The 21,778-nt window shown below is 33.6% G+C and overlaps 1 protein-coding gene across 1 annotated transcript; it reads left to right on the forward strand.

The window, feature by feature from the left end:
• Positions 1-1,938: 1,938 nt before the first annotated feature.
• Positions 1,939-21,570, forward strand: ido1 (indoleamine 2,3-dioxygenase 1). The gene is made up of 10 exons (XM_056464285.1): positions 1,939-2,128; positions 8,088-8,183; positions 10,326-10,445; positions 10,539-10,657; positions 13,471-13,485; positions 14,573-14,672; positions 16,656-16,773; positions 17,284-17,335; positions 17,418-17,566; positions 20,612-21,570. The coding sequence occupies exons 1-10, from the start codon at positions 2,027-2,029 to the stop codon at positions 21,055-21,057; spliced, it is 1,317 nt and encodes a 438-aa protein (XP_056320260.1). The 5' UTR covers positions 1,939-2,026; the 3' UTR covers positions 21,058-21,570.
• The last annotated feature ends 208 nt before the right edge of the window (positions 21,571-21,778 follow it).

The raw sequence follows: 21,778 nt of genomic DNA on the forward strand, positions 1-21,778 counted from the left end.
AGCACCATAGTCAAATTCCACCAGTAACACACCCTCATAGCAATCCTTAACCAGCAGGAGCGGGGGATTCTCGAGATCTACCTGAGCTCAAACTCCCCTCTCGCCCTACAAACGGGAGAGAGCCCCGAGCTCGAGGATCTCATGAGCTCAGGGCTCTCTCCCGGGACAGCATGCCAAACTAGCTTATTATCAATCATCAGCTAAGTGTGAACTCTTGAAAGTGCCCAAAATCCAACGTCGAGCCAACATCTTAAACCAACATCACATTGACGTCAAATACTGACATTTATTTGCCAGATATGGCAACCAAAATCCAATGTCTGATAGACATCATAGTGGTAACATCCACACAATGTCAACATTATTAGACGTTTCGACGAGTTATTTGGCTGATTTTAGGTTGGACATTGAGGTCGGCCTGACGTTGGGTCCTGATGTCAACCCAATTTTCATTTCCAAACAAAATGCAATCATGTAGATGTTCTGTGCCTGTTGGGATGGTTTATTGGTCAATTGGCTTTTTTTTTTAACATAGGCATTTTCAATTATACATGATGCATAATGATATGAAGCATTACATTTTGACATATTTTAAATAGCTATATAGCCAAGTCCTACAAAGAAATCTTATATCTCTCAGTGTATTAGTAATGGAGAATTTCAGAATGAAGGTCAATGGCGGTCAGAGGTCAAACAAGGGCACGATGGATGAGCCAGAATCCGTACCAGGAAAAAGCACCAGCCAGGTAATCAAGATTCCACTGGCAAAACTGTCAGACGCACAACATCAAAAGGGAACCAACAAGACCAGATAAACAAGACTGACAGGATGGCAAAGCATGCCAGCGAGAGTCAGGCTTCCTGCTGCCACGTAAACAAGGTAAAAATAAAATAAAATAAATAAATGAGCAGACAACCAGTTGAAAAAGGCACACTGTAAAAAAAATGAGCAGACAAAATGAAGTCAAGACTACAAATATCTGTATGTAATCAGGTTTCAATTATTTTTTGATGTGAGTTGAGATGACTAGAAAAGTTCATTTCAGCTTAAAAAATGAAGCAGCAAGAATTTTTGTTACAGTGCATTCAAATATTACAGAAATTTTGTCAGGAACATACAGTTAAAGTCAGAATTATTAGCCCCCCCCCCCCCCTTTTTTTTTTTTTTTTTTAAATATTTGCCAAATGATGTTTAACAGAGCAAGGAAATTTTCGCAGTATGTCTGATAATATTTTTTCTTCTGGAGAAAGTCTTATTTGTTTTATTTCAACTAGAATAAAAGCAGTTTTTAATTTTTTATGAACCATTTTAAGGTCAAAATTATTAGCCCCTTTAAGCAAATTTTTTTCCGACTGTCTACAGAACAAACCATCGTTATACAATAACTTGCCTAGTTACCCTAACCTGCCTAGTTAACCAAATTAACCTAGTTAAGCCTTTAAATGTCACTTTAAGCTGTATAGTGTAAATCCTGAAAAATACGTAGTCAAATATTATGTACTGTCATCATGGCAAAGATAAAATAAATCAGTTATTAAAAATTAGTTATTAAAACTATTATGTTTAGAAATGGCCTGAAAAAAAATCTTCTCTCCGTTAAACAGAAATTGGGGAGAAAAAAATAACCAGGGGGGGGGGCTAATAATTCTGACTTCAACTGTACATCAGGATTGTTTTCTCTCAACCTGTTACCTTTGAGAACAGATAATTGCATGCCAAAAACACATTAAAATATTTATTAAGCTTATGAAAGCACTTTTTGATGAAAAGACAGAATTTCCCTTGTAACGCAGGTTCTGCCTCCTGTTTCAGTGGTTTTATTCTTATGTGTTCTCATATGGTTTCAGATAAGGGAAGTAAGGAAAGGTCATAGTCAACAGTAAAATAAAAACAGACTGACAGACAGTGTGTGTGTGAGAGAGAGAGAAAGAGAGAGAGATTTGTCACCCGATAAGCAAGGTTCATTCGACTACAGAGCGCTAACACTAGCACCTGCCAACCAGAGAGTCTGTCACTAGTATTAAAATGAACATTATGGGTACCGAGGTGAAAACTACAGCAACATTAGTGTCTCTTAGAAAGTTTCACATCTCTGATGAATGTGGGTTTATTCTTCCTGAGCCTCTGGTAGGTCATTTCTCTTATACCTATCTGTGTGCACATCTGTTTAGTTTTCATAGAGAAACACTGCTGTTTTTATACAGTGTAGGAACATTGGGAAAATGTACACTTATGTAATTACTTATGTTTTATGTACTCTGACTGTACTATTTAGGTCATTGCCAGTACACTGAGAGGATCCAAATCACTGTGTCATTGGGAATGCTTTAAAACATAACAAATTAGCTTTTTTTGTTGTTGAAAAGTATAAGATGTCCCCGTAGGACTGCGCTATATAGGTACACTGTAAATAAATCCTGGCTGCTTTAAATTTGTAACTGAGTCAAATAACCTTATGAGTCTATTAAACTTATATCATGTTAAACTGACTTAAAACAGTGCGCGTAACTTCAAAATCAAGTTAGGACATGATTAACTTAGTTTAATAAGTTATAATAAACTACAAACATATGTTGTCATCACTTATTTATCATATTTTGTTTAGTGTATTAAAAAATCAAATGTCATATAATTATGTATAATTGAACATTTTTAAAGAAATTGACCAATAGACCTTAATAAAAGACCAATGATTTAATTATATATGGAATTATTGTACTTTGATCTACCTAGCTTAAAAAAGCTTTAAAACAAGAAAGAATAAAGCTGGAAATACATTAATGAAGTTGGTTGCTAAAGTGTGGGACCTTGGACAGCTCTTCTATCACTTCACCGTCAGCAGCATTAAAAAGCCTGTCCAATGATTGAAGATCATGAAACTTCTTTAGTTTATAAAGTGTTAGAGGAAATGCATTAGAAGTAACGCGAATTACATAATAATATTAATTATATTATAATTAACAAGTAAAGTACTAGATTACTTTTAAAAATTAAGTTACAATATTTAAGTTACTTTTTTGAAAATGTAATGCGAGTTACTTTTTTGTTTAATTAATTAGCTTTTGGAAATAAATTGCTGAATTAAAATTAGTCACAATGAATCATGCAGTCATTATTTTGAACGCTTCAAAGAAATGGAAAGGGAAATGTCTCAATGGACAGTGATTTTACTCAAGACAAATAGAACAAACACATTGCTTTGAACGTTTCATAATCTGTATATACGGCATATAGAGCTCTGAGGTTAGAAAGTTCTCAGATGACAGCCTAAAATATATTGTTTAATGTATTTTTTTAAAGGTAAATGTAGGTGTAGGTTATACAGTGCATTGTTAATTGTAGAACTCCTCTATTAAAGAAAAAAAGGAAATAAAAAACCCTGCTGAAAGTTCTGAAAGAGATCAAGCCTCAGCCAGGGAAGAAAAAGTAATGCAAAAGTAACTCAAAAGTATCGTATAAGTTACTTTTTTTGGCTGTAACTCTATAATGTAATCCACTACTTTCAAAAGTAACTTTCCCCAACACTGAGTTTAACAATATTATATTACGAATTTAACAAACTGCCAATTGCTGAATTGTATTATGGCACCTTAATCTCTGCTCAGGCAACTTTTGATGGAGAAAAGTTTAACAAGGTGACTTTTGTTGTGATTATTAGCAGTTTGAAATTATATGTTGTGTGGATTGATTGTATAAATAGCAATTTATATTTGTTGATACAAAATACAAATCGAGTTACCCACAGAGCAGCTCTGGAGATGAGATACATTCATTAAATTTCCTCCAACCTAGTCTCCTATTTATCAGGGATCACCACAGCAGAATGAACCGCCAACTATTCCGGTATATGTTTTACACAGCGGATGCCTTTCCAGCCGCAACCCAGTATTGGGAAACACCCATACTCTCTCGCGTTCACATACACTACGCCCAATTTAGTTTCAGCAATTCAACAATAGCGCACGTCTTTGGACTGCGGGGGAAAGCGGAGCACCTGGAGGAAACCCACACCAACGCAAGGAGAACATGTAAACTTGTGGCCCAGTGGTTAGCACTGTTGCCTCAGCAAGAAGCAAGTCGCTGGTTCGAGACCTGGCTGGGTCAGTTGGCATTTCTGTGTGGAGCTTGCATGTTCTCCCCATGTTGGCGTGGGTTTCCTCTGGGTGCTCCGGTTTCCCCCACAGTCCAAACACATGCACTATACAGTAGGTGAATTAAATAAACTAAATTCGCTGTATAATGAGTATTTATGAGTGTTTCCAAGTACCGGGTTGTGGCTGGAAGAACATCCGATGTGTGTAAAACATATGCCAGAATAGTTGGCAGTTCATTCCGCTGTGGCGACTCGTGATGAATAAAGGGACTAAGCCAATGGAAAATGAATGAATGAATTTAAAAGATCATTGCCATGACACCATTTGCTTACTGTTGATTTTTATTCAAATGAAGATACAGTAAGACTGACAGTTTGCATTAGAAAGAAGTATTAGACTTCGACACTGTTTTCTCTCTCGCTGACCTTTACCTGTTTGCTTTTTAATGGTAAATAGATTAATAAAACACTTTGCTCTTTAGGGACACTAATGATTGCTAAAGTTCACATTCAAAGAAAAAACAGCTGACAGACACAGATATTAGAATATTAATAGACTTAATTTCAATCATTTTTAAATTGACTTTATTTCTATAGAAAAAAATGAATTGCAAAATTATTCGACCCCTGTGAATTGTTTTATTATTATTTTTTTTTACAAATATTTCCCAAATGATGTTTAACAGAGCAAGGAATTTTTCACAGTATTTCCTATAATATTTTTTCTTCTGAAAAAAAAATTTAAGGTCATAATTATTACCCCCCTTAAGCAATATTTTTTTGATTGTCTAAAGAACAAACCAGTGTTATACAATGACTTGCCTAATTACTCTAACTTGCCTAATTAACCTAATTAAGCCTTTAAATGTCACTTTAAGCTGAATACTAATCTTAGAAAAATATCTAGTCAAATATTATTTACTGTCATCATGGCAAAGAAAAAAATAAATCAGTTATTAGAAATGAGTTATTAAAACTATTATGTTCAGAAATGTGCTGAAAATCTGGGGACAAAAATATACAGGGGGGCTAATAATTCAGGAGGGCTAATAACTTCTAACTGTACAGTCTTCAAATCATTAACCTCAACTCACGTTTATCTGGGATTATGCATCTCTTTCAATGATTGCTGTAAAACGTAAAATCCACCTCACCATACACACTTTGGACTGTGCCATTTGTCGAAAACATTTAAATTTATTGCACAGTGTAAAAAATATACAAGTAAAATATTGTGAACTGATGTAAACGTAATACAGTATACATATTAGTGCTCATACCCATAGACATTACGATTGCACTTTATTTAAAAGAATGTGTCTAGATGTATATTTACGTACATGCATAAGAAAGTGGGTTATAAAACTGGATTATATAACTGGGTTTAGTTAGGTTCAGGGCTATAGTCTCTAGATATTACCCAATTTATGTAGTGACTATGTAGATAACTTTAACCCTCTGGTGCTCCTTATTTGTGAGCTACACTGCTGGTTTTAGTCGGTCAAAAAAGACAAATGCTTGTAAAATACCTGCTGTTTTTTTCTCAGTACAATCAATCAAGCTTTTGTTTAATAATATTTTTTCTATTTTATTTTTAATTTTGAGAGGGTTTTGTGTTAATAAAGAATATGTATGCAGTAATTAACATCCATTTTCCTCCCATTGAAAACTATTTTATTTTATTTTATTTTTGTTTATTTTATTTTATTTTATTTTATTTTATTTTATTTTATTTTATTTTATTTTATTTTATTTTTGTTTATTTTATTTTGTTTATTTTATTTTTGTTTATTTTATTTTATTTTATTTTTGTTTATTTTATTTTATTTTTTTATTTATTTATTATTTATTATTATTATTATTATTATTATTATTTTGTTTATTTTATTTTATTTTTGTTTATTTTATTTTTGTTTATTTTATTTTATTTTTGTTTATTTTATTTTATTTTATTTTATTTTATTTTATTTTATTTTATTTTATTTTATTTTATTTTATTTTATTTTATTTTATTTTATTTTATTTTTGCGCCGCAGTATTTCCAGTTGAATAGACTCTCTGGCATCCAAATACAATTTGTGGAAGGCAAAATAGTGGTATCTGTATATAAAAAAGAAAAAGGTAATGACAAGGTGTAATTAATAGGTTCCAGTATTACTATATATACAAAATATTGTGAATTCTCTAGTTGTTTATACATTACTAAGAAATTGTGCATTAGAATTTACATTCAGAAAATCTAGAAGACTTCTTTTGACATGTCTTAGATATTTTTAGTTTGAAAAGGTGATCTCAGGTGTTTTTTTTTGTTTTGTTTTTGTTTAATTTTTGTATCATTACAATAAAAACTGTAAAATGAGCTAAAATAATGAAAAAAAAAAAACAATAAAATTGAACAACACAGACATCAATTATGATGAACAAAAACGCCTTTAGGGTTTTGTTGTTCAACAATAACAATTTTCATTATAGATTATATATTGAGGCCGTAGGCTGAGCACCTTAGTGTCCCGCCAGTGGCGATATACAGCCATATCACACTGCTACTCATGTGATATTGTGTTTATACAACAGTTCGACAGCACAGTCATGTATGTTAAAAAAAATTCAAAGTCAAACACGGAGAGTATCAAAATTTTTGTATGAGGAACTACTTTCTTCCACCATTCATTCACATCTGCAGCTGATGTCAGAACAGCAGAAAGTGTTGCTACTTCACAAACGTCACTTTAGAGCTAGCGTTTGAATGATTCTCCTGCATAATGTCCAAAGTGATGACAAAACAGCTGATTTTGCTCACATTTTAAGACTAAGGCTGAACGCCATGAAATGCCATCAGCCTGTAGAGATTTCCCAGTATTTCTCTGTTACAATTGGGAGATCACAATAATTAACCCCGAAAAAGCCAAAGTAAAGCAAACACTAGCAGATTACTATGGTATAAATACAGCACTTCAACAAATGAAAAAGAGAGAGATCGACTTAAAATGTCACTTACCTGTTCTGTAATGATTTGTTCAGCTGTAGTTTGAAACTTATACTGAGAAAATGTTCTTTTTCCTCCTTTAACTGCAGTCTCTGTCACCATCTTGTGACACAACAGTCTTTGTTCTGCTCAGTATGACAGGCTGACGGCTGCCGAAGAGTTGAATTTCTGAAATTATAAATATTTTAAAAAGGCACTATCCTTATAAATAAACCGCATAGTTGCTATCTAAACAACTACATTCTCACTTTAAAAAAAAAGCCTCAAAAGTACATTACATTATGTTGACCAACAGCTGCAATATTTGTCAAACTGTAATGAGTTCATTTAACAGCTGTCACTCTGTGGGCGGAGTAATACAGGTGAAGAGGCTGTGCGAGTGCTGTTATTGCAGAATATCGCACGGCTATCAGCCAATCAGATTCGAGAACCAGACAGAACTGTTATATATATATATATATATATATATATATATATATATATATATATATATATATATATATATATATATATATATATATTGATTTGTATGTTTACAAACAAAATACATCCTCTGAATATTCGTTTCAATGGTGGTCATTTTGTCAAAGTGTGACATTTTTTTTTTACAACCACTTAGCATGCTCAAATCACGGCCTCAATTTTATATGTGTTCACATACCTAATGCCAAAACAGAATTTGAGACCATTTCAATGATCCTGCAGTTTTTAAGAATTCAAAAAACTAATTTTTTGGGGTCAAAAAGGACCAAAATAAAAGGCTACCAAATGATTGATCATGAATATATTATGATACATACTGTAGACTGTAGATGTATAAAAATATAAAATCTGTTACTGTGGTATCTTTTCAAAAGTTACACCTTAAGGTACGTTTTAGGACCTGTATAGGAACAGAAATGTACCTTTTGAAAAGGTACTGCCCCAGTGACAGATTTGGTACCTTCATTTCTGCAAGTGTATGTTATGGACACATCTCATATGTACACGTCCACATTGTGTTTCAGATGGATCTGCCCGTTTACTACAAGCCCTGGATGGACATTGGCCGAAATGTGACTGAACTCATCTCTTCCCATTCACTACGCCTCAAAATTCACAATGTATGATCTTTCATAAGACCAAAAACCAAGTGATGTTTTGCATTTACATTTAAAATATGACCACTATCTATCCTTTTGTGTTTATTTTACATATTACGTCACTTGAACTGCTTCCTTTTAATAATAATGTGATATTTTAAGAGGAAGTACATCTCTATAAATACAGTGGGGGAAATAAGTATTGACGTCACCATTTTTCCACAGAAAGCATATTTCTAAAGGTGCTGTTGAATTGAAATTTTCACTGGATGTTGGAAACAACCAAAAAAATCTATATATGCAAACAAAACAAAACTAATTAGTTTACAAATGAAGTTATGTGTAATAAAATGAAACAACACAGGGAAAAAGTATTGAACACATGAAGAAAGGGAGATGTAGAAAGGCAGTGAAAGACCAGACAGCAGCTGAAATCTCTCAGTAGTTCTTCAGCAACCCCTTCTGATTCAGTCCAACATCTACATTAGCAGGAGGATGAAGATGAAACCAGGGTGGACATTTCAGCAGGATGATGATTCAAAACACAACCAGGGAGACTCTCAAATGCATTCAGAGAAAGAAAATCAAGCTGTAGAATGGCCCAGTCAATCATCTGAACTGAATCCAATAGAAAATACAAAATAAAGCTCCGATTTGACAGACGAGACTCACAGAACCATCAAGATTTTTACACTCTGTTGAAGTATGTGAGAAACTCACACCTGAGCAATGCATGTGACTTCATTCTCCACATGAGAGGTATCTTTAAGCTGCCATCACCAAAAAAACTTTTATATAAAGTATTAAATACATTTCAGTAGTTCAGTAGTTTCTCCTTGTGTCATTCCATTGTTAATACACAGCTCATTTTTCAGATTGTTTTTGTTGTGTTGTATTTTTATGTTTGTTTGTATTGTTTGTACTGTATTGTTTGGGTTTTTACCAAAATCTGGTTCAATTCCAGGTCAACAGCTCCTTTAGAAATATTATTCCCCCCAAAAAACCATGATGTGTTCAATACTTCTTTCCCTCATTGTATATTTCATTGTTTCATCCTAACAGATTCAAACAGTTTTAGTTGTGCAAAAATAAGATCATTATGAAATATATGATAATTCTGAAATAGTATAAAATAATGCTAATTATGAATTATGAGATACAAATACTGGTTCAAAATTTAATTAATTATAGCTGCAAAAAGGAAATAACTTCTATTTCAAATTGTTTATAAATAGCTGGGAAAATCCAAGTAATTGCAGTATTAAAAGAAGTAAAAAAGAGAGTAAATCCATTGCTTTTAAAGCGATTAGTTGACTTTACTTTAAAAAGTGAGTACACCTGTTGCTTTTAAAGCGATTAGTTGACTTTACTTTTAAAAGTGAGTAAACCTGTTGCTTTTAAAGCGATTAGTTGACTTTACTTTTAAAAGTGAGTAAACCTGTTGCTTTTAAAGCGATTAGCTGACTTTACTTTAAAAGGTGAGTAAACTTGTTGCTTTTAAAGCGATTAGTTGACTTTACTGGCGGTTCATTTCCCTGTGGCGACCCCGGATTGATAAAGGGACTAAGCCGAAAAGAAAATGAATGAATGAATGAGTTGACTTTACTTTAAAAAGTAAGTAAACCCGTTGCTGTTAAATCGATTAGCTAACTTTACTTAAAATAGTGAGTAAACCTGTTGTTTTTAAAGCGATTAGTTGACTTAAGAAAGTGAGTAAACCTGTTGCTTTTAAAGCGATTAGTTGACTTAAGAAAGTGAGTAAACCTGTTGCTTTTAAAGCGATTAGTTGACTTTACTTAAAATAGTGAGTAAACCTGTTGCTTTTAAAACAAAAAGTTGACTTTAAAAAGTGAGTAAATTTGTTGCCTTTAAATTAATTTGTTGACTCTACTTTAAAAAGTGAGTAAAACTGTTGCCTTAAAATTAAGTAAACGATTTATGTGCATAATTGTAAAAATTAAGTCAACTTAGCCATTCTAAGTTACACCAGATTTACTAACTTTTTTAAGTAAAGTCAAATTGCTGCTTTTAAGACAATTGATGTACTCACTTTTTTTTTTTTTTTTAAAGTAACTAATCACTTTTACAGTGTCCAAAATAAAGTGTGTGATATTCATATTTTCTAAAGTTTGGTAATAGTTTCATGTGTTTTTTCTATCTCAGATGCCACTGTTGACGACTGATTTGTTGCGAACCCATCGTGAGCTGCGATTGGCTCATCTGGCGTTGAGCGTAATGACTATGGGTTATGTATGGCAGGAGGGAGAAAAAGAAACCGTAAAAGTACAATGACTTTAAATGCTATTCAGACCATAATTGGCGCTGAGGCACAAAAGTGAACTTGTCTAACTGCACATGTTTGTTCTGATCTTCCAGGTGCTTCCGCAGTCTCTGTCTGTACCCTTCTGTGAGGTTTCTCAGAGATTGGGTCTGCCACCAATCCTTACCCATGCCGACACAGTCCTTGCCAACTGGAAGAAAACAGATCCAAATGGGTAAATGATTAATGCGATATTAAAGGGAACCTATTATGCAAAAATCACTTTTATAACATGTTTAAACAGTCGTGTAGCAGCAGTGTGTGTATATAACCAGACTGTTATTCTAAAAATATATTAGTTCTTTGTTTTTAATCACACTTGATAAAAACAGTTTGCAGAAACACTTTGATTGACATTCTCTTTTTGTATGCGCCATCAGAGGAGGAAAGCTCCAGCCATTAGCGACCATTTCTCCCTCATTAGCATAGGACATTAGTCCTGTTTTGAATCTGCCACTATGCTGACACGTAGCCATGTGTAGCTCCGCCCTCTTTTGTATAGAAATTGATATTTGTGCATTAAGCATTCCATGAATGGGCGACGCAGTGGCGCAGTAGGTAGTGCTGTCGCCTCACAGCAAGAAAGTTGCGGGTTCGAGCCTCGGCTGAGTCAGTTGGCATTTCTGTGTGGAGTTTGCATGTTCTCCCTGCGTTCGTGTGGGTTTAGGTGCTCCGGTTTCCCCCACAAAGACATGCGGTACAGGTGAATTGGGTAGGCTAAATTGTCCGTAGTGTATGTGTGTGTGAATAAGTGTGTATGTGTTTCCCAGTGATAGGTTGCAGCTGGAAGGGCATCCGCTGCATAAAACAACTGCTGGATAAGTTGGCGGTTCATTCCGCTGTGGCGACCCCAGATTTAAATAAAGGGACTAAGCCGAAAAGAAAATGAATGAATGAATGAATTCCTTGAATGTATACCTTGTTAGGACAAGACTATATTTGGCTATGATTAAAAAAAAAAACTAAATACTGAGAAAATCATGTTTAAAGTTGATCAAATAAAGTTCTCAGCAATGACCATCACTAATCAACAATTGAGTTTTAATATATTTATAGTAGAAAATGTGAAAAATGTCTTCATGGAACATCTTTACCAAAAGATTTTATTCAAAAGATTTTTGGTGTAAAATAAAAATCAACCATTTTGACCCATATTGTCGTGTTGATGAATAAAGGAACTAACAAAAGTTAGTTGAGTTTACTTAAGTAGTTTGTGTGGAATCTGTTGACAAACTAGAGTTAATTCAATCTAACTAGTAAAATAAAATTTATTGAAAGCATTTTATTTTGATTAATTAAGCTTAAATCAAATGTTTTGTTGTAATATATTTACACTACGGAGGTCAATAAAAAGAAAGTTTCTCAAACAGCTTTGGAACAAGCGGAGGATGAATAAATTATGACAATTATCATTTTTGGGTGAACCATCCCTTTAAGAAGCCCCATCACATGCACTTAAAGCAGGAGTGCCCAAACCTTTTCCTATAAAGGGCCAAAAAGCAAACTTGATTGAGGGTTGTGGGCTGAATCCATACCAAACTGTATATATTAAATTTACCATGGGTAATTTCTGAATTTATTTGGTAAAATTGAAAAATAAGTAGAAACATTGCTTTGCATCAAATTAACAAATGTAGTATCATTTTTAACATTTTATAATGAACTTATTACAGTAAAAAGAAAAAATATCTTGATAAAAATAGCAGATATCTTGTTCATTGTCCTCTATCTGTCAAGTGACATAAACATTTTTTTTAAGTCTGATTCATTTACAACATTTAATTGAATCATTTAATTTCAATTAGCTTCTTTTGTAGCTCAGCAATAAAACAAAGAAACAAGGTTGTTCTAAATTCGAAATGACGATCTCTATCAAAGGCATTTACCCCAACCACTCCCATTCTCCCTCTCTTTTCCGATGGTATGGCAGGCCAAATAAAAGGTTACCATGGGCCAACTTTGGCCCGTGGGGCGTACTTTGGGCATCTCTGACTTAAAGGGTAGTTCACCTAAAAATGAAAATGAATTTATTATTTGCTGTACCCTTGAGTAGTTTCAAATCTTTACTAGATTCTTTGCTTTGTTGGACACTAAAGAAGATATTTTGAAGAAAGCTGAAGACCAGTAACCACTGACTTCTATTGTAGGAAAAAACAAAACAAAACAAAACAAAACAAATGCTACAGGATTCAATGGTTAGAGGTTTTCAGCTTTCTTCAAACTCAGACAGGTTTGGAACAAGTGAAGGGGGAGTAAACGATTACAGATTTTTCTTTTTTGGGGGGGGTTAACCAATTGCTAAGAGCGAGTTTTGATAGATTACAACTGTAATAACAAATTATACCAGCAGGGGCTAACTCGTCCTATAAAGTATAATTTAGCATACTTCCCCATACCTTAACATGACCAGATTTTCTTGTTTTGCAGGGACAGTCCCGCGTTTTGTTGTCATTTCCTCAATCCTTGACCGCAGGATTAATGAATTGAAAACAGATATATGCTAATTGTAAATAAATGTTTCCGTACCTTCCCATGTTTTGTAACTCAAAAGTAAAATTTCTATGCTAGTTTGACCACTGAAGTAGATGTCTCTGCTTTGCTTCCCTGAAATCTTGCCGCCATAATATACAGTAGCTCCGTATTCCAAAAATACAATATACATATAAATCAATTTATAAGCTGCCTAATATGCTGTTGGTCCTCTGCAAGACACCCAAAGTCCTCTATAAGATAAGACCCCAAAATGTATCTGCACGTAAGGCGAAGCTGTAATGGATCGAGCTTCCAATAACAAACAGCACTTCCATTAAAAAAATAAAGTCCAATACAGAACCCAGTCCAACAAAAAGATGAAAATAAAGTGAATGATGAGATTATGTGTTGATAAATCAGCTGTTGCAGATGTGACATACACATTATTTAGCAAACTGTAAATATTAATGGTTTGTTTTCTTTTTTTATGCACAACTGGATACTGATTTTCCACAGACCTTTCACCATGGAGTAAGTACTATTTTCGATGAATTAACTGTTAAATGAAATGTTATTCTTTTTTTTTTATTATTATTATGCAAGAAAGAACATTACAAAGGAGACAAAGAGGGTTACATAAATAAGATTCCAGCAAATTAAACATGTTTAAATGATTTACACCAAGAAAGCGTTTTACATGCAATGCAATTGTTAGAGTCTTTTAAAGAAAAAATTTTAAAGTCCTTTCTGAAAATAAAAAAGTAAGGGTGTTTCTTTGAAAAATTACATTTATGGATGTACAATTTTGCTAAAAACAATAAATTAATAATAAATTTACAATGAGAAGGATCTACATTCAGCGAGTAACTAAAGAATACAATATTTGGGGAGATGCAGAAGTTTGGAAATAAGAATTTTTTAATGAAATTGGAAAAGTCTACCCAAAACACTTTACAGTAAGTACACTCCCAAAATAAATGGTTTAGTGTTTCATCATATTGAGTACAAAATGAGCATTTAGGGGAAATATTGTTATTAAATTTAGCTAGTTTTGTATTTATTGGGTAGCAATTATGAATGATTTTGATTTAGACTTCAACAGCTTTATTAGATAAAAAGATTTTTTTCCGAAGAAGCCAAAACTGTTCCCAATCTTTGTCATCAAATGCATTATTCCAAAAACCTATGCAAGCAGGTAAACAGATCCGAGAACTATTAATAACCAAGCGAATATCTTTGTTTGACATAGAACTGAGAAGAGTTTGATCAACGAAAAGATTTGTGTTGTCAAAAATAAAAGAATCTAAAGAACCTTTAGGGCCAGATTTGACTAAAGGTATAACACAATCAGGGATTGCACCAAAAACTATGGCATATTCTTTGGTGAAATGTTATTCATTGTTAAAACCAGCAGAGGGAACTGTTTCATCATATACAACGTGGAATAGGTGAAAAAAATCTAAACAAAACTCTGTCTATCCTTTATCGCAGCATCTGACCAATCAATTACATTAAATCCAAGAGCAAGACGAACAACTAAATAATTTTAAAATATGTGTTTTGTGAAGCATATTTATTTAAGTTTTGTAGTTAAAGTGTTGATCTACTCCAATCTAAGGAATCTGGAGTTGTTGCTGTCGTTGCCTGGAGGTCAAAGTTTAAGAGGATTTTTTCTGGTCACGCTTTTGGTGGAGCTGGCGGCCGTTCCTGGACTGAAGGTCGGACACCTTTATAAAAGTTACAAGAGCATAGAAGACAAAAAATAATATTCATTAATTATATCTGCTGAGTTACAGTCAGAATTATTAGCCCTCCTGTTAAATTGTATAGCTATATTGTATTTACTATTTTATTTGTTTCCCAATTTCTGTTTAATGAAAGAAGATTTATCCACAGATTTGTAATCATAATAGTTTTATTAACTCACTTATAATAACTGATTTCTTTTATCTTTTTTAATATTTGACTAGATATTTTTCAAGATACTAGGATTCAGCTTAAAGAGACATTTAAAGGCTTAACTAGGTTAATTAGGGTAATTAGGCAAGTCATTGTATAATGAAGGTTAGTTCTGTAGACAATCAAAAAAATTGCTTTAGGTGGCTATAATATTGACCTTAAAATGGTTTAGAAAAATTAAAAACTGCTTTTAGTGTAGCTGAAATAAAGCAAATAAGACTTCCCCCAGAAGGAAAAACGTTAAAGGAAATACTGTTAACATTTTCTTATCACTTAAGACATATTTGAAAAAGAATAAATATTGCAAAGGAGGCCTAATAATTTTGTCCACAGCTGTATCCTGAAGTACCCTGTGTTGGGTAAAAAAAAGGTCATATATTACAATTTTAAACCTTTCTTACTCTTTAATAAAATAATAAAATTTACAATTAACATATTTAGTTACACATTTATCTATTTTTTTGTTTATTGTTAAAGGGGACTTTTAGGTTGTATTATATTATCTTATGTTATTTCTTTATGTGTTACTTTTTAGGGAAGTAATGTTGTGTTACTTTTTTCACCTGGACTTGCTTATTTCATTCATTCGTTCATTCATTCATTCATTCATTCATTCATTCATTCATTCATTCATTCATTCATTCATTCATTCATTCATTCATTTTCCATCTGCTTAGTCCCTTATTCTTCAGGGGTCAGAAATACCAACAGACCCAGCTGGGATTTGAATCAGTGACCTTCTCGTTGTGCCAACCACTTAGCCACCCTTGCTTATATATATATATATATATATATATATATATATATATATATATATATATATATATATATATATACCCAATATACCGATATATACCTGATGTACCTGATGTTAACCTGTTTTTTGAAGATGAAATGCCTAGAGAAATATTAATGCATTACTTTACTAGAAACTTGAATCTAATGTTACCTTTTAAATTCATGTGACTATGCATCAGACAAAAAAAAATGTGTTTTTGCTAAAAAAAGTTCTCATAGTTACAAAGGAATTGCAATTATAAAACTAAATGAAACCTTTTAAATTCTTGCAAAACTCTAAAACTTGTAACAAGGCATTCACATTTACTGAAAATGTATTAAAGCATTATTAAAACAAGTATCAAATAACGCAGTTAGCTATTAAAATCAGGAAAAAAGTTATAAAAATAAATTAATTAAAAAGGAATTAAAGAAAGTTTTTTAATACTAAAATGCCTTCAATTAATTTAAATATTTAATTGAATTGAATTAGGCATCACGGTGGCGCAGTACATCACCTCACAGCAAGAAGGTCGCTGGTTCGAGCCCAGGCTGGGTCATTTCTGTGTGGAGTTTGCATGTTCTGCCCGTGTAAGCGTGGGTTTCCTCCGGGTGCTCCGGTTTCCCCCACAGTGCAAACACATGTTGAATAAATAAGCTTGTAAATAAATAAGGTTAATTGAATGAGCTAAATTGGCCGTAGTGTATGTGTGTAAAAAAGTGTGTATGGGTGTTTCCCAGTGTTAGGTTGCGGCTGGAAGGGCATCCAATGAGTAAAACATATGCTGGATAAGTTGTCGGGTTATTCCGCTGTGACGACCCCTGATTATTAAAGGGACTAAGCCTTTACATTTTCCTTGTAAAACTTTTTTTTAAAGTAGTTTTTTTACTAGTTTATTGTGACTGTATCACAATAATGCTTGAAAAACATCCAAACAAATTAATTGTGAATGTCTTTTTTACAGTCTGTTATTGATGTCATCAACGGTGTCCATTATAACGACATTGAAAGAGTCACCAAAGCTCTGGATATGATCAGTCAGTCCATCGACAGCATGAAACAGGCCCTGAAACGAATGCATGGTAATATTTCCAGGTGACACACAGATTCTGGTTATTAATAAACTCACTTGTCGTCAGAATTAGTTTTAATAATTCATTTCTAATAACTGATTTCTTTTAACTTTGCCATGATGACAGCACAAAATATTTGACTAGATATTAGATACTAGATACTAAGATACTAGATACTAAGATACTAGATACTAAGATACTAGTATTCAGCTTAAAGAGACATTTAAAGGCTTAACTAGGTTAATTAGGCGGAAATTAGGCAATTGTAAAATGTTTTTCTATAGACAGTCAAAAAGATAAAGCTTAAAGGGGCTAATAATATTGACCTTAGAATTATTGTTATTTTTTTTTTATTAAAAACTGCTTTTATTCTAGCCGAAATAAAACAAATAAGACTTTCTCCAGAAGAAAAAATATTATCAGACATGCTGTGAAAATTTCCTTGCTCTGTTAAACATCATTTGGGAAATATTAGAAAAATTCACAGGAGGACTTCAACTGCTTGTCTTTCTCTTTCAGAATATGTTGATCCCTCCATATTCTATGGCATTATAAGGATCCATCTTTCTGGGTAAGCCGTACTCTAGGATTTTTTCCCTCAAAGTTCTTCTAAATGGATGATATGCTCATCTCTTTCTGCTTGTGGTTGTTAGATGGAAAGATAACCCGTCGATGGCTGACGGTCTGGTCTATGAAGGAGTTGATGATCAACCTATGGAGTTTTCTGGAGGCAGTGCAGCACAGAGCAGCATCTTACACTGCTTTGATGAGCTTCTGGGAGTCCAACATGAAGGCAACAATGGTGAGAGAATCATCACTAAATCTGCTCGGGGTTATGTCATTATGCAAAAAAATAAATAAATAAATAAAAAATAAAATAAATAATAATAATAAAAATAAATAAATAAAAAATAAAAATAAATAAATAAAAAAATATATATATATATATATATATATATATATATATATATATATATATATATATGTATATATATAATTTATTTATTTATTTTTTTACAGTTTGCATTATATATATATATATATATATATATATATATATATATATATATATATATATATATATATATTTATATATATATATATATATATATATATATATATATATATATATATATATATATATATATATATATATAAGCAGTTTTTCGTATTCTTCTTATTTTCCCCAGTTTGTTTATGCTTTTAAGTTTTATTATGAGACCTCGATCTTTCTTCTTCTTTCAATTAATTTCAAAAAGTTGGAAAAAGTGACCTTTATTGCCATTTTTAATAGTTTAAAGCATGGGCGCCCAAACTTTTGCTTATGTAGTGCCAAAAACCAAAGTTGATTGAAGGTGGTCGGCTGAAGGTGAATATACCATTAAAGCTGCCATGCTAATTTCCTAATGTATTAATTCATTTATTCATTTTCCTTCGACTTAGTCGCTTTATTCATCAGGGGTCACCACAGCGGAATGAACTGCCAACTATTCCAGCTAATGTTTTACATAACGGATGCCCTTCCAGCTTCCAGCAAACATCCATACACTCTCATTCACACACGCTCGTACACTACGGCCAATTTAGTTAATCAATTCACCTATAGCGCATGTCTTTGGACTGTGCGGGAAACTAGAGCACCCGGAGGAAACCCACAACGAACACAGGGAGAACTCCACAAAGAAATGCCAACTGCCCAGCAGGGACTCGAACCAGCGACCTTCTTGCTGTGAGGCGACAGTGCTAACCACTGAGCCATCATGTCGTCCCAAATGTAATAATATTCAAAAATATATAGCAAAAAATACTTTATTGTATTAATAGTTATACTTTTTTTACATTTTATAATGAACTTCTTACAATAAAAACATAAATAAACACATTTATAGCATAATGGTGTTCAATGCTGAATACACGAGTCAAGCTGCTCCGCCTTGTGCATTGTCTATCTTCAAGTGACTATATTTATATTTACATAAAAATCTGATCCATGCACAACATTTAACTGAAGCATTTCCTTTCAGTTGCCTTTTTTGTAGCTCAACAATTAAACAAACAAACAAAAGATTACGTTAAGTTTGCAATGACGATCTCATCCCAACATTCACATCATTCTAAATCTCTTCTCAGATGGGATGGTGGGCCACATCAAAGGTTATCATGGGCCAACTTTGTCCTGCAGGTCCTAGTTTGGGCATCTCTAGTTTAAAGTGATATTTTGTCTGGGTTTGTGTTGTATATTATGGTACAAAACCCTTGTTATAAACTGCCAAAACATGATACAGATTCAATTCTTTACTTATTATTTATTAAAAATACGTTAATTCAAACTACTTAAATGTCTGTAAAAGTCAATTTGTAAAGTTGAATTTTCAACATCAAACGTTGACAGAGCAGAGATCAAGCTCCCATAATGCAGTTCACAATCGTAAATAAACTGAAAACACAAAATACGGAAACTGCTAATTAACAGATATTTTTTATAGTGCAGTGTATAGTCACCAACTGTATCTTGTCATCATTCTGTTTGAGAAGCCCCGCCTTTATGTGGGTGTGTGCAAGAGGTGTGTGTATCTGTAACGTACAATAAAATGTACCCTTAGTAATGTATTTTTAGATTGGTAAAATATATGCAGCGCCCTCTAGTGGATTTAAGTGTGGTTTATTTATAAACTAATTTCGAGAGGATCACGTGCTTATGATCAACACGGCTGGCTCCTCATTAGCTCCGTAATCTGACCCATTAGATGATTACAGAAGCATTATAAATAACCAGAGTTTTTCACTCCAGTTATCTTCGTCTTGAAGCTTCCCCCCCTTCCACCCCTACTTCCTCCCCCTTTTTCCGATAGGGCAACACGGTGGCCCAGTGGCTAGCACTGTTGCCTCACAGCAAGAACACCGCTGGTCCAACCTCCTATCGGGCTGGTTGGTGTTTCTGTACGGAGTTTACATGTTCTCCCCGTGTTCGCGTGGGTTTCCCCCGGGTCCCCCGGTTTCCTCCCACCGTCCAAAAACATAAACCATAGCCAATCGACTAAACCAAATTATCACCGAAAACTACACTAGTTTACACTTCTCACACGGCGACAAGCAGGGGAGTCCTCGAGACCTACCTGAGCTCGAACTCCCCTCTCGCCCTTCTAACGGGAGGGAGCCCTGGGCTCGAGGACATTACGAGCTCAGGGCTCTCTCCTGGGACAGCATGCCAAATACGCTTTATTGATTATCAGCTAAGTGTGAACTCTTGAATGATTTATTTAGTAGCTTTACACCCCAAATGACACCCAAATTTATATGTTAGAGCAGTGCTTCCCAACACTGTTGCTGAAGGCACACCAACAGTACACATTTTCAACCTCTCCCTAATCAAACACACCTGAATCAACTCATCAGTATATTGGGAGAGACTCCAATCCTGAAGTTAATGGGTCAGGTAAGGGAGACATCCAAAATATGTACTGTTGGTGGGCCTCCAGGAACAGAGTTGGGAAACAGTGGGTTAGAGAAAAGTATTTAATTAATTTAATTAAATCTGGGGTCGCCACAGCAGAATGAACCGCCAAGTATTAAAAATTGTATACAATTTTGTAGCTTGTAATTTTTTTCCAGAATACTTCACATACATTTAAATGTGTTATCTTTCTTTGTCTAAAGATGTTCAGTGACTACAATATTATTTTAATAAATATATCCATTTATTAAATCCATTTTGTTCAAATACACCAAAATATGACCTACATTCTCTGAGAAATGGATCCAAATATTCATTTTCATAACTCATTTATGTTGAGCATTGTAAAGTGTAACTAAATATTGCTGATCTCTGTCAATTCTGTCCAATTAGGGGCCTTCCTGAAAAGAATGAGGGACTACATGCCGCCCTCCCATAAACAATTCATCCAGGAGATCTCCATTTGTCCGTCTCTGCGTAATTTTGTTCTCCAGCAAGCGGATGAGCGTCTGACGCGTGCGTTTGAGAAGTGCGTGGCTGGACTGGTGGACTTTCGAAACTGCCACATTAACATCGTCACCCGTTTCATCACGATACCAGCGTCCCGTGCCAAACAGCTCCGTGCCAATAAGCAAAATCTGGCGGAGGAACTGGACACAATCAGTCGAGCTCCGACAGCACTGGAGGAAAGAGGAACTGGAGGATCAGGCATCATGACCTTCCTGAAGACTGTGCGAAATGAAACTAAAGACAGCTCCATCTCAGTGTTTACTAATGGAAACCAAGAACCACCAGTGAAAGAGATTGAGAAATCTGCATCTGAGCTCACCATAGAATAAATCCCATTCACGCTGAGAATGCTAATGATAACCAGTGTTGAGGGTAATGCATTACAAGTACACTGAAAAGTACATTGGATTTACTCAATTTTAGTCCATTTTTTTAAGTTCAGTGGTTGCAAACAATGTGTATTGGTTGAATTTAAATAAACAAATTTAATTTAGTAATGCAGTATATTGAATAGTTTGTTTGTTTAAATTTAAGTTAAATTTATTTAAGGATAAATAAAATGTTTTCAACCACTTACCTTAAAAAAATGTAGTAAATCCAATGATTTATTTACTTTTTTTTGTGTAGAAATGCACTGAAATAAAAATTCTAGGCCAGAACTGAAATTCTGGATGAACTTGGCTGGAAAACGAAACTGAAAATGCTTTGTAATTATTATTTATTATTGTATTAAGTAATTTTGTACAATAAAATTTTAAATGTAACTCAATAACTTAATTTATACATATATTTTAGAATACAAGCCAATAAATTAAGCACATTTTATTTATTAAAATAATTGTCGAAGGCGTCATTTTACCAGCAGTGCACAGCAGCTCACTGAAAAAAACATTCTGAGAACGTAGTCCCGGGGACGTTTCTGGAGACCACGAAATACGCTTATTTCACGCGGCCGCCATTTTAAAGAACCAAAGCGAGGCTGTGGTGGGAAGAAACGCAGAAGTATAGGACCAGCACTGTAAACATTGCAGTGACATGCTGTGGACTACA

The sequence above is a fragment of the Danio aesculapii genome, chromosome 8 (genome assembly GCF_903798145.1).
Source record: "Danio aesculapii chromosome 8, fDanAes4.1, whole genome shotgun sequence".
In the NCBI taxonomy this organism is placed as follows: Eukaryota; Metazoa; Chordata; class Actinopteri; order Cypriniformes; family Danionidae; genus Danio; species Danio aesculapii.